This window comes from Podarcis muralis, chromosome 6, assembly GCF_964188315.1.
Source record: "Podarcis muralis chromosome 6, rPodMur119.hap1.1, whole genome shotgun sequence".
NCBI lineage: Eukaryota > Metazoa > Chordata > Lepidosauria > Squamata > Lacertidae > Podarcis > Podarcis muralis.
The window spans coordinates 1,025,129-1,039,578 of NC_135660.1; the positions used below are offsets into that span (position 1 = coordinate 1,025,129).

Below are 14,450 nucleotides of genomic sequence, written 5' to 3' on the forward strand. Positions count from 1 at the left end.
AGCCCCAGACGGTGGAAGCTAAGTGGGGAGGGAAGAGCTCACCTGTGTGGAATCTACACACATATAAAAAACACTGTGAAAATGCTTTTTAAAAAACAGTTTTGAAAAACATTGAATTTGACATAGCTCACCATCGCCATCTAGTGTCACATTTGTGTATTGCACTTTGCAACACACTTAAACGTTTTACAGTGGTATCTCGGGTTTTCAAACATTTCCGTTGACTAACATTTCGGTTTTTGAACGCCATAAACCCCGAAATAGATGCTTCTGTTTTTGAACGCGTCTCGGAAGTCGAAAATGCCACGCAGCTTCCGCTGAGCACAAGATCCTGAGGCGGTCAGCTATTGAGTTTTCGGTTTCCGAACGTTTCCGAACTCGAACAGTCTTCTGGAACAGATTACGTTCAAAAACCAAGGTACCACTGTATTTGCAGGCGTATAGCTGAGTCCTTACTTTGATTCATCTGGGAGCCCTTTTTGCCGTCTTTAAACGTGTTACAAAAAATGTTGCAAATACAAGCCAACCCATTGCTCTTAAACAACTAGCAATGTAGTCAAGTTTTCTTTAGGTTCTTACTTAGGTTCTTGTTGGTCCAGTCCAGAACTATTCTCTGTTTGGTCCCAGCGAGAGCGAGACAGACAGTGGCAAGTCCCTTCCCCAACCTGCTGGTGGCTTCTGAGACAGACCCAGACACTCAGGGATGAGTTGTCCATTAACACCAGACTCCATCTTAACAAAGACTCCCCCTTCTCCCCACTCCCAGCTTCTGCACCTGCTCCTGTTCTCTGCAAAAATCACAAGACAGAGAAGCCAGTAGGAGAACACTTCAAACTCCCAGGACATTCAATACAGGATCTCAGAGCAGCTGTCTTATTGCAAAAGAATTTCAGAAACAGACTTGAAAGGCAAGTTGTTGCATTACAACTTATCACTAAACTGAAAACTACGGAGAGACCTGGTCTGAATAGAGATATTGGATTCTTGTCTCATTACACATGCTAATCTGCATACTAGGTAAAGGTAAAGGGACCCCTGACCATTAGGTCCAGTCATAACCGACTCTGGGGTTTACTGGCCGAGGGAGCCGGCGTACAGCTTCTGGGTCATATAGCCAGCATGACTAAGCCGCTTCTGGTGAACCAGAGCAGTGCATGGAAACGCCATTTACCTTCCCGCCTGAGCGGTGCCTATTTATCTACTTGCACTTTGACGTCCTTTCGAACTGCGAGGTTGGCAGGAGCAGGGACCGAGCAACGGGAGCTCACCCCGTCGCGGGGATTCGAACCGCCGACCTTCTGATCGGCAAACCCTAGGCTCTGTGGTTTAACCCACAGCGCCACCTGCGTCCCAATCTGCATACTATCCCTTGCTTTTTCCTGTAGTACTAATTGCAGTCCTCTACAGCAGTGTTTCCCAACCGGTGTTCCGCGGCACACTAGTGTGCCGCGAGACGTTGCCTGGTGTGCCGCGAGATGTTGCCTGGAGGGAGGCGGGTGAGTCGGGTGGCGAAAGGCGGGGCGGCGGCTCGCTTCGGCCGGCCTACTGGGCTGTCGCAGGCGGAAGGCCTTCGCATGCGCGAGGTTTTCGCGCCTTCGGGATTCCCTTCACGCCTTCCTCCTCCCGGGTCCTTGAGAGCGCGGGAAGCGGCAGCGCGAGACCGGCGTTGAGCCTGGTAGGTATTGCGCTTGCCAAGGCAGTCATTTGGGAAATGAAAACTTGCAAAGCAAGCAACCAGTTCAATCTGAAGTACGTGTATGCTTAATATCCTGTATCTGAAACCTGTTCTGCCCCCTCCCCCACACTTGGTGCCATTTTCATCTACACATGCAGCAGAGTAAGTTGACCCAGAATAGTACCAATTCAGATGGCAGATGGGAGAATGACAGTGCTGAATGCTTTCCCATGTAGAACAGTCCCTGCAAATAAAAACCTAGCATATTTGGAAGAGGGATGCTAGCCTAACCATTACCTTCTATGCTGTTACTATTTTTTTATTTTTTTTTACATAAGTAAAAAGTGACCTTTCCCCATCTGGCATGGTGGTGTGCCTCGAGATTTTTTTCATGAAACAAGTGTGCCTTTGCCCAAAAAAGGTTGGGAAACACTGCTCTACAGGTTTACCATACCCATTGAGTTAATCACCCATCTTCTACTACCCTCCTCAGGAAAACCCCACATTCCAACTATTTACAGTCATACCTCGATTACAGATGCTTCAGGTTGTGTTTTTTGGGGTTACGCACCAGCCGAAACCCGGAAGTACCGGAACAGGCTACTTCCAGGTTTCGGCAGTTGCGCTTGTGCGGAAGCGCTAAATCACACTTTGCACATGCACAGAAGACCAAATCACAACCCGCACTTGCGCAGATGCAATGCTGCGGGTTGCGGACGCTGCAAGTTGCGAATGTGCATCCCACACAGATGACGTTCGCAACCGAAGTGTCCACTGTATATAGGTCTGGTGACTTCTGTTTCAGTGTATCTGAAGAAGTGTGCACGAAAGCTTAGACCCAGAACCTTCTTAGTTGGCCTCTAAGTTGCTAGGGGACAATTTTTAAAATTTTTAAATTTATTTCGTCTGCAAACAAAGCCATTCTGCAAATGCAAACCTCCACACAAGGCTTTGTGCACATTAAGCATAGCTTTTGCAGAGAGGCCTTACCCCCTGAAACACGTGTCTTTGCTGGAATAAAATAGCCATTTCGTTTTTGAAGTGGAGAGGGCTGAACCCGCAGGTGCTCCCCCGCCAGGGCAGGCTATTGCAAGAGATAAAGATCCTGCCACAGAGGCAGGCGAAAGCTGTCAGCAAAATGCAACCATACCAGCCTAGCTTGCTCCTGGCCTTTAACGGGAGCTTGGTATGAGGGAACCAGGAAGGGATTAATTTATTTTAGCAGCTCGAGGTAAGCATTTAATCACCTGCTGATATCTGAAGGCAGAGGAATGTAAACGGAACCTGCTCCTTTTCCCTTATGGGGGATCCAAGAGCCCGGACAGAGTCCTGGAGGGGGTTCCCTATGGGTAGGGAACCTTTGTTCTGGGTCCCCCTCCCTCCTGTGTGGGGTGAGTGGGGACCCTGTTGCAACAGTTTAATAAAGACCAGGCTTACTAGCCGCTTTGCTTCTCAATATTCTCTGCTTGGCCTCTGTTATTTTCTCCTACCCATAGGGAACCCACTTAAGGACTCTAGACGGGCTCTTGGATACCCCATAAGGCAGGGGTGGGCAGCCTAAGGTCTGTGGGCTGGATCCGGCCCAATCGCCTTCTAAATCCGGCCCGCAGATGGTCCGGGAATCAGCGTGTTTTGACATGAGTAGAATGTGTCCTTTTATTTAAAATGCATCTCTGTATTATTTGTGGGGCATAGGAATTCGTTCATTTTTTTTCTTCAAAATATAGTCCGGCCCCCCACAAGGTCTGAGGGACAGTGGACCGGCCCCCAGCTGAAAAAGGTTACTGACCCCTGCCATAGGGGAGCCACTTCAGGACTCTATATGGCTCTTGGATACCCCATAAGGCAGGGGTAGGCAACCTTAGGCCCGTGGGCCGGATCCGGCCCAATCGCCTTCTAAATCTGGCCTGTGGACAGTCAGGGAATCAGCATGTTCTGACATGAGTAGAATGTGTCCTTTTATTTATTTATTTGTGGGGCCTGCCTTAAGGGATAAAGGAGCAGTTATTTTCTTATAACCCCGGGGGGCTCGCTGGGACTCCTGCATCTCTGGAGGCCTTGGCCTGATCCAGTCCCCAGCGGCCTTCCCAAGGTCACATGTGTTTCGGGCCCCCCTTTCTGCGCTGTCGTGCTGCGGATGGGGGGGGGGGGAGGCAGCGCGCCGATATAAGAAGCCCAAGTTGTCATGGCGATGGGGATGCGGGCGATGGAGACGGATGGGCCGGTCCTCGCTCTGAGCATCCTTCCCTGGGCGCCTCGGCCTCCCCGCCTGGCGCGGATTCTGCCCCGGTGGCTCCTCCTGGCTGTGGGGCCCGGCCGCTGGCACCGTGGAGCCCAGTCCGAGGGGGCTCCGCTGGTTGCTGCCCTGGCCCTGGGGGGCCAAACGGTCGCCGTCGGTGGCCACCACCAGCTCCCGGGGCCGCCTCCTCAGCATCAGCTTCATCAACAGCGGAGCCGCCCCCTCGACCCCCGAGAGGCTGCCCAGATGCCCCCAAGTGCGTGCCAGCGGGGGGGGGGGCAGGGGGAACCCCCCAGGGGACGGGGAGACACGGGGGTCAGAGGCTGGGATTGGGGAGCCAACAGGCCTGGGAAGCAGGAGGGGGCCTGGGGGGGGGCTTTGGCAGTGGCTGCATGGGGCGGGCAGGAAGGAGTTAATAATAATAATAATAATAATAATAATAATAATAATAATAATAATAATAATGTCATTTATTTGCTGCCCATCTGACTGGGTTGCTGCGGCCGGGAAGCACATGGCTTCATGCCTCCAGTTATTTTTAAATCAGTTTTTTAAATTGGATTCATCCAGAGCCCTAAACCCAGAGGTCCCAGGGCGGTTCACAGAATAAAATCAAAATAGAAAACCACAAATTACACCATCAAAATAGAAAACGATCTCCCAGTAGCAACCCCTCCTCCCAAAAAACCCACACATTTTAAAAGGGCTCTCTGATTTCTTTTTCTTCCCTATTTTTAATGTTTGAAGTTTTCTTCTGTTTAATATTCTGTTGGGAGCTGCCCAGAGTAGCTGGGGAAACCCAGCCTGATTGGTGGCCAAAGAGATCCCTTCTGACATTTACAAGACATCTGAAGGCAGCCCTGTATTGGGAGGCTTTTAATGACTGATATTTTAAATTTTTTTAAAATCTTTTGTTGGAAGTCCCCCAGAGTGCGGTAGAAACACATGGGCAGGGTAGAAATAATAATAATAATAATAATAATAATAATAATAATAATAATAATAATAATAATAATAATAATATCATTATCATCATCATCATCACAATGGTACCTTGGTTTGTATACGTTTTGGATTACAAACACGTCAAACCCAGAAGTGCATGTTCCGGTTTGCAACCTTTTTTTGGATTACAACCCCCCCCCTTTTTTTTTTGGATTACGAACAATTTTTTTTGGAAGCCCCATTGGTGAAAGCGCGCCTTGAGTTACAACCTGTTTTGGTTTACGAACGGACCTCCGGGACAGATTCTGGTAGTAAACCAAGGTACCACTGTATTATTATCCCAGGGGCAGCAGGAGGAGTTTGGTTCCTCAGGTTCGGGGCGTATTTCCCTTGAACGCTTCCACCCTGAATGACCTGCCGTGTGTGATCTTCTGATGAAGGGAGGCATACAAATTTAATTAATAATAATAATAATAATAATAATAATAATAATAATAATAATAATAATAGGAATAAGTGCATTTTCTTTGAAATCCTATTGTTTTGATGGATGTAATTTTCAAGGAAGCCTGTTAAGACGGACACCTTATTTTAAATTTTCCCGGTTTGGGATTCAGTTACAATTTGCGTGTGAATAATGCCTTTCCTTTGTGTTGCCAAAAGGGCCCAGAAATTCAGAAGGGAGAAGGAAGGAAGGGGGGGAAACCTTTGTAAAGGATTGTAAAGGAGTGTCTTTCTCCACATAAACTGTTGTAGAAATAGGACAACGTTTGAAAGTGTGATTAAACACTCATATGTGTGTGTGTGTGTGTGTAAATATATAAAAATATATTTACTGTATTTTTCGCTCTATAACACGCACCCGACCATAACACGCACGTAGTTTTTAGAGGAGGAAAATTTGTAGGCATGCCACCCGTAGGCATTCCCTCCATAACACGCACAGACATTTCCCCTTACTTTTTAGGAGGAAAAAAGTGAGTGTTATGGTGCAAAAAATACGGTATATATGAATATATATTTGTGTGTAAGGGAATTGGTTTCAGTAGGAGTGACACACCTCCCCACCAAAAACCCCCAAATACGTTCTCTGAAAGAGGACCTTTATTATTATTATTATTATTTATTAAATTTGTATGTCACCCTTCATCTGTAGCTGTCAGGACAGTCCACAGTGTAAAAATACAGGATGAAAACACAAAATGCGGAATAAAAGCCAATTTGCCTAACAGCTTCGTGTGCTCATTGGCATGCACTGATAGATGCACATTTACAAATAGTTTCTGCAACTGGAACGGAATAGAGAGAGGCTTTGACGAAAGCAAAGGCCAGGTGACCGGTGTGCCTGCTCTCGAGGTGCAAAGGGTGGATCAGCGCCCTTCCGGCTGCGGTCCTGAGAGAGAGAACAAGTGTGCTACTCTCCTTTCTCTGTGGTCGGGGCTTCTCCTCACTCCTGCTTGCTTTGCGCCAAAGCGCATGGCTCTGAGCACTTTCCCGCTTGTCCTGTGCTTTCAAGACATGTGTCTGAGCGGGTTCCCTCACCCCCCCCCCAAAATATAATTTTTAAGAAGTTTCCAAAACTCCTCAAATTAGCTTCAAATTAGATAGCAACTTTGTTTCCCAGACTGACTTCCCGCAGAGTTTTTATTCAAACCCTTACCTATTACGAAAACCCTCTAATACCATCATTTCATCATCATTTCTTCCGGTGAGCAGTTTTGGCTTTGGCCCACCGCTTTGCCCCAGAAAGCTCACTCATTAGCAATAAATCGGAAGGGGCTCGACTAGTATTATGCGCAGGGCCGAATTTAGGTCTGATGCGGCCCTCAGCTCCTGAAGCTAATGGGGCCCTTGATATGTCCAGTTGTCCTTTGTCCACAACAAATGGTCGCTGTTTTTTGTGTTGAATAGATGCTATATGGTAATTGATGGACCTCATAGGTATCTCAAGCCATTTGCCCATGTTTCCATGCAACCAGTCCATGCAGAATGTAGGCACCCTATATATAGAAAGGAGCAAACCAGGGATATTTGAGGGTGCAGGCTAACAGGTGGGGGCCATGACTTACATCAGGGGCGGCCAACTCCCTAGAGACTGTGATCTACTCACAGAGTTAAAAACTGGCAGTGATCTACCCTGTTTTTGGGGGTTCAGGTCCAAGTTGTTGAGTTTTTTCAGGGAGGAGGTAAAATGTTGAGCTTTTTTTAGGGGAGCCACGGTTGTTCAGCTTCTTTGGGGGGAGCCAATGATCTACCAGTGATTTACCGCAGACGTCCAGTGATCTACCGGTAGATCACGATCTCCCTGTCGGATATGCCTGACTTACATCATAGGAGCCTACACAACACAAAACATGGTTGCCGCATGTAGGTTTTATTCTATTTCTTCTATTTTGGAAATGTCCATCCATTTTGGGGGGGCCCAAAGAGAGTGGGGCCCTGAGCTATACCTTGTTTAGCTTATATGTAAATCTGGCACTGATTATGCGAGAGGAAGAAAGACTTCTCTCTGTCCATTTCCTCCGCCTGCAGCTCTGATGATGCAGGGACTGTGATACTGATATACACCGATCTTCCCCCCCCCCCAGGATATATTTGGCTACAAGACTAAAGGGTGCCGGAGGGCCCTGTGCCTCGCTGGGTACGTCCTGTCCTGCGGAGTCCTCCTCCTCCTCTTCTACTGGAAGCCCGAGTGGGACGTGTGGGCCAACTGCGTGCCCTGCGACTTGGAAGAGGCCGACGTCGTGCTCTTGCGGACAACGGTGGGTGCCCTTTGCATCTCCCAGGCAGCTTCCCCAAGTTCTCATCCCCAGAGGTTACAGCCAGGCAGGGCATCGCGGAGATTCCTGTAGGCCGAGTCTCCCACATCTCACTGGGCAGTAACCTGGGAATTAGTTAACCTGTGGAACTCACTCCCAAAGGAGGCAGTGATGCCAACAATTCAGAGGGCTTTAAAAGAGCACGGGATAAACTTAGGGAGGTTTTTTTCTTTCTTTGGCAATCCCTCGTAGCAGAGTAAGATTGTCTTCCATAAACATGGTTTTACAATGAGTCTGTAAGTGACTCCGTAAGTGTGGAGGCCAGTTCTGGATCCACACGTCCTTCCACAGTGGGGACATTGGTTTCCGGGTGGGAGTTGGTCCCGGTGAGGGTTTGCCAAGCGTGCCTTCCTCTTAGCATATTTCTCCCTCGCGTCCTGAGTTTGAGTGTCTTCAAAGCCCAGGACACCTTTGGTAAAGGCTGTTCTCCAGTTGCAGCGCATGTTGAAGAATCATTGCTTCAACACTGGTGATCTTTGCTTCTTGCAGTACGCTGATATTAGTTCCCCTGTCTTCCCAAGTGATGTGTATAAAATGAGTAATCCGAGAATTTGCTTGGGCTCAGACCACCACATCACAGAGGTGCTAGATGTGTTATCAATAGTGTTATAAGAAAAACCTGGTCCTTTTCCCTTATGGGGTATCCAAGAGTCTGTCAAGAGTCCTTAAGTGGCTTCCCTATTGGTAGGAGAAAATAACAGAGGCCAACCAGAGAATATTGAGAAGCAAAGAAGCTAGTAAGCCTGATCTTTATTAAACTGTTGCAACAGGCTGCTCCCCCCACACGCAGGAGAGAGGAGGAACCCAGAACAAAGGTGTTTCTCCCTTGTGTCCTGAGTTCGAGTGTCTTCAAAGCCCATGGCGCCTTTGGTAAAGGCTGTTCTCCAATTGGATAGATCGCAGGCCAGTGTTTCCCAATTGTTGGTGTTTATACTACGTTTTAAAGCTTTGCCTTGAGAATGCTAAAGTGCGGCCCTCGGCCTGGAAAGAGCAGGGCAGAAGTTGAGTGTGGGAAAAGCCCTAAGGCTTGTATGAATAGCTGCATTATTTGTCCTGCTTTAACCGGATTGTGAATTACCAACGGGATTCACACTGTGTTTTCCCTCCCCTAGGATGAGTTTCAGAAATATACCAGGAAGAAGGTGATCCACCTGGATTTGCAGAGCGTCTTGGACAGTGAAAAGCTGGACCTCCTTTTCGGTGCTGACCAGGATTCCGTCATCAGCAGGGCCATCATGAAGCCTGGAATGACGGTGAGCTTTCCTTGGCACAAGCCGGCAAATGAGTGATGGGCGCCAGAAAGAGGCTTCTTTCTATCCCCTCCTTCCCTGCCCCTTCCTTTCTAGATCGGAGGAAATTGTTTTCTTCTTCTTTGGCGATCCTTCGTAGCCGAGTGAGATTGTCTTCCATGAACACGGTCTTAGCAGTAAGTCCGTAAGTGACTGTGGAGGCCAATTCTGGATCCACACGTCCTTCCACAGTGGGGACATTGGTTTCTGGGCGGGAGTTGATCACAGTGTGGATTTGCCAAGTGCGCCTTCCTTTTAGCACGTTTCTCCCTTGCGTCCTGAGTTCGAGTGTCTTCAAAGCCCAGGACACCTTTGGTCAAGGCTGTGCTACCGACTTCCTTTCGTCTGCCCTGAATCTTCCAGCCAAAACCTTCCCTTTGCCTCCATCCCAAAGAAGCCCAGGGTAGCAGATGCGCAAATGAAGCTACAAGGCTCCTTTGCCCCAGAAGCTCTTTCGCTGAGCGGAGGCTGTGATGCCAGCCGCCCCCTGCCTTGCTTGCTCCCCCAGGACGAGAGTGGCAGGATACTCCGCCAGGGCGGGGGCCGCTCAGGGGCAGGTGCGGCACTTACCTGGGCGGCGTTGCTGTCTGGCTTCACAATGGTGCGGCTCACTTGCAGACTGCCTTTGCTCCCGTCCGAACTGGACTCCTCCATTTTCTGTAAGAAGGAGGGAGGAGAACACACATTGCGACTGGGAGAGTCTCCAGGACCAGATTAGAGGGTGGCAAAGATGGTGAAGGGTCTGGAAGCCAAGTCTTAGGAGGAATCCTTGAGGGGGCTTTTTAGCCTGGCCAACTGTCTTGACACGCTTTGGCTGAGATTCCTGCCTTGCACGGGGTTAGACTAGAGGACCTTTGGGGGTCCCTTCCAACTCTACAATTCTCTGCGTCTTTGAGAAGAGGAGACTGAGAGGAGGTCCGTGTTTGTGGAAGACAATCTTACTCGGCTACGAGTGATCGCCAAAGAAGAAGAAGAAGAAGAAAGAGGAAGAGTCCTGGTGGATGAGGCCAATGGGGGCCTATCAAGGGCAGTATCCAGTTCTCACAGTGGCCAGCCAGATGCCTGGAGGAAATCTGCAATCAGGATTCGAACACGAGATCCATGTTCTCCCCTCTTGTGGCTTCCAGAAGCATTGCTGCCTCTCCACCCCCTCCCCAAATCCTGATGGCCCTTGTGGGGAACGGGGGAAGGCAACTGTCCTCTGCCCACAATCTTGGGCTGCAACTCTTTCCGTGTTGCCCCGCTGTGGGCTCCCTCCAGGGGCTTTTGCCACGAAGCAGCGGAAGGACGGACACGCCAATGGCACAAGGTGCAAAAGCAGGTTCAGCTGACACTGGAGCTTGACAGATTATGTTGCAAACAGACAGGAAAAACCACGTCCTGGAGCGAAGCCACAGGGCCCGAGTTTTGCTCTGCCTGTTAGGAGAGGGATGGAGCCGAGGGGAGGGGACCTCTGGGGCAACGTTCCCACGCTCCTCCCTGCTGGAGGTGGCATGAGGACAAGGCCTTCAGCCCCGTGAACGTGCCGCGGAGCGGGTCCCCGGTGCCAGCCACGTGAAGGGCAGCCTCCAAAATCAAGGCGGAGGGTGACGCGATGTTTATGCCAGATTTCCTCCGACAACGGAGCAGCCTCTGTGTCTCTGTGCATTCAGGCAACGGCAGAGGAGCTTTGGCACACCCCAGACTCCTTTCTGAGGAAGCCCCGGGCTTTGCACCGCAAACCACAAGCGCTCTGCTCAGTGGAGTGTCTTTGCAAACCACTTGTGTTATCAGGTCCCCCCCCCCCCAGCTCAGTCACACAGTCCCAGGGTCCTGGCAGGTCCCCGGTGAGGGTGGCCTTGAAGCAGGAAGTGGGCCAGGAGGGGCAGCCAAACACAGGGCGACTTGTGCATTCCCCACACTTTGCTAGGCTGGCAAACAGGAGACCCTGGGAGAAAGCCAGGATGAACAAGGGCTGAAGATTCTTGGATGTTTCCAGTCACTGCAGTCAACTCTTCCTCCTGGAAGCTGTCCCTCCCGGGTGACCGTCGGAGGATAAGAGCCTGATGGATCCAGCAAAGGCCCCCCTGAGCCATCATCCTGTATCCCAGTGGCCATTCAGATGCCTCTGCAAGCTTCCTCTACCTCTGCTGCAGCCCCTTGTGCTTCTAAAAACATGGAGTCATCTTCTTCTTCTTCGGTGATCCCTTGTAGCCGAGTAAGATTGTCTTCCATAAACACGGTTTTAACCATGAGTCCGTAAGTGACTGTAGTGGCCAATTCTGGATCCACACGTCCTTCCACAGTGGGGACATTGGTTTCTGGGCGGGAGTTGATCACGGTGTGGATTTGCCAAGCGTGCCTTCCTCTTAGCATGTTTCTCCCTTGCGTCCTGAGTTCGAGTGTCTTCAAAGCCCATGACACCTTTGGTCAAGGCTGTTCTTCAATTGGAGCACTCACAGGCCAGTGTTTCCCAGTTGTCGGTGTTTATACTACATTTTTTAAGCTTTGCCTTGAGAGAGTCTTTCAACCTCTTTTGTTGACCACCAACATTATGCTTTCCATTTTTAATTTGGGAATAGAGTAATTGCTTTGGAAGACGATCATCAGGCATCCACAAACATGACCAGTCCAAGGAAGTTGATGTTGAAGAATCATTGCTTTGACACTGGTGATCTTTGCTTCTTCCAGGACACTGGCATTAGTTCGCCTGTCTTCCCAAGTGATGTGTAAAATTGTATACTGTGTCTGGCAGAGGCTAGAGATGCCAACTGGTCCTCTGGACCCCAAAAGAAAATTCTTCCCTGGGGCAAATTTCCTGGCTTCTAGGTCTCCCAGCCCTTGTCATGCCAACGTCACTGTCAGAGCACACCGGACTTTGACAAAGATGACAAGCTTGCGCAGTGGGGCAAGGGCACCATTCTCGCCCCCTGCTGACACGGCAGAGTTATATGGGGCACAGCAGAGAGGTCCATATCTGCTTATGGGCTGGGATGCTTCAGCTGGCAAGCAGGGCTGTAATGGCTTGGCTCTCCCACAGGAGCGAGACACCGGCAGTAATTATCTCAGGTTTATTGCTCAAACACATAAATCACTCCGGAGCTCCTTCGCTCCGTGTCTGACTCCAAGTTAGCAGTTGCTGAGTCTAAACTCTTCCCCTTCCTCTTCTTCCAACACGGGAAAAAACCCTTCCGCTTCCACTCTTTCCCCCTCCTCTCCCTGACCTTTTCGCCCCTGAGTTTTTGGGCTAGCTATTTCCGGCCTCTCCCCTTCTGTCGCTGAGCTATCTGCCACTTGCTCTCTGACCTTTGCTGAATTCCAGTTCACATTCCAGTGTCCTTATCTCCCTTGGCTTCCTTAGATTCACAGCCTCTGTCAGCCCCGGAAGGAAGCTGACAAGGGCACATTCAGAGCCATTGAGCATCATGGGAGCTGCTTGGGAACTCCACGATCAGGACCCCCCCCAAAAAAAACCCCCACCTCCCTGTTTACATGGGGAAGGTGGGGTGAACAAATAATAATAATAATAATAATAATAATAATAATAATAATAATAATAATAAAAAGGTAAAGGTACCCCTGCCCGTACGGGCCAGTCTTGGCACACTCTAGGGTTGTGCGCTCATCTCACTCTAGAGGCCGGGGGCCAGCGCTGTCCGCAGACACTTCCAGGTCACGTGGCCAGCGTGACGAAGCTGCTCCGGCGACCGGCACCAGAGCAGCACACGGAACGCCGTTTACCTTCCCGCTATAAAGCGATACCTATTTATCTACTTGCACTTAGGGGTGCTTTCGAACTGCTAGGTGGGCAGGAGCTGGGACCGAACGACAGGAGCTCACCCTGCCGCGGGGATTCGAACCGCCGACCATGCGATCGGCAAGTCCTAGGCGCTGAGGTTTTACCCACAGCGCCACCCGCATCTAATAATAATAATAATAATAATAATAATAATAATAATTTATTTGTACCCCGCCCATCTGGCTGGGTTTCCTCAGCCACTATGGGCGGCTTCCAACAAGGATTAAAAATACATCAAAATGTCACACATTACAAACTTCCCTGAACAGGGCTGCCTTCAGATGTCTTTCACGTTTGTGTACATAAGCATGGGGTTTCACATGTTCCTGCTTCTGTTTTACTTAATTACAATGGTAACTAAGTAAATGCTGTTCCTCTACTCCTGATCTAACCATCCCTCCTTCACAACTACCACCCCCTCTCACTCTTCACTCCGTCCTCCATCAGTCTCTCCCGAAGAGGCCAAAAACCATCTTGGCTGCGAGTCCTGGAAGACCGTCTCCCTTTCCCCACCTGGCCCAGTGAGATGGATGGAAGGAGAGACTCCAGCTACAAAAGCTGAGGCTGCTGAACAGACTCTTTGGCTTAGGATAATTTGGGGGGGGGGGTTGCTGTAAGGTTTTGAATATTTATTTTAGATCTTGTTGTGATTTATGTGGTTATTCTTCAATTTGGATGTGTATTCTACTGTTTTATTGTTTACGACTGCTTTGCTATTTATTACATTTGCATGATGACTTTCACCCAAAGATCTCAAAGGCTTGGTGGCCATCTGTTAGGAATTCTTTTGTTGAATATCCTTCATTGCAGGGGGTTGGAGAAGATGACTCTCGCCATCCAGTCCAATGCCACAATTCAAGCATTGAAGCTACAGCTTTTTAATTTTGGATTCAGTAAAGTAAACCAAAGAAGTATTCATAAAGACAGCATAGGGCGGGACATTATCATGAAACGTACCATTCCGAAACATTATGAAAAATACCCAAAATTTCCCAAGAAATCTGATGATTTATATGTATTTGCACATATTAATTTATAGGTATTTATAGGTATCATTTCACAACAAGTTAATTTAATCATTGTTCCCATCCCCCCATCCATTCATTTTATAGATGCTTTTAAATTAATAACCATAACCGTAACCATGCATTGTTCTAACAGGTGAGATACATCCATGTACAAAAAATCCGTTATGTTTGGGACCTCACGGAAAAGCAGTTCCTAAGAGTCGGGTGAGTTTTTAACTTGCCACTTTTTTTAACTCGGAGACTCTGAGGGGTCGGAGGGGCCCTGGCTGAAATTCCCTGTCACCTTTCTGCCTTGTCTCCTTCCAGGTCGCTGGAGGACTCCAACACTTGCTACGAAATCCATCACAAATTTGGAGACGGGCTGACAAGGAAGGAGAAGGCGCTCAGGTGTGGTTCACGGGGCAGAGCTGCTCCTCATCTAGTCCAATCAATTTAATCCCTTCTTTCTTTCTGTAATACATTTTTATTCCATTTTACAATTTAATATTCAACACATTTATCATATAAAAGAAAGCAGAACAAAACAAAACTCTCCCGCGACTTCCCTCAACTTCCCCTTCTGGTTCTTTAACAATTTGCTACTTCTCCTTAAACTTTCCCTTATTTTCCCTCTTTTAGCCGAATGCTCTTACATTCTTATCATTTTCATACCAAATTTTCTTCCAGTTACTTCTTAC

The 14,450-nt window shown here is 48.9% G+C and overlaps 1 protein-coding gene across 1 annotated transcript in view; it reads left to right on the forward strand.

The window, feature by feature from the left end:
- The window catches only part of LOC114598119 (putative cation-transporting ATPase 13A5), a 59,183-nt gene that overhangs the window by 3,911 nt on the left and 40,822 nt on the right, over window positions 1-14,450 (forward strand). The window contains exons 3-6 of the mRNA XM_028731816.2: window positions 7,448-7,621; window positions 8,791-8,931; window positions 13,907-13,977; window positions 14,080-14,160. Of these exons, the coding sequence (XP_028587649.2) occupies window positions 7,448-7,621; window positions 8,791-8,931; window positions 13,907-13,977; window positions 14,080-14,160 (467 nt within the window). The remainder of the gene's footprint in view (window positions 1-7,447; window positions 7,622-8,790; window positions 8,932-13,906; window positions 13,978-14,079; window positions 14,161-14,450) is intronic.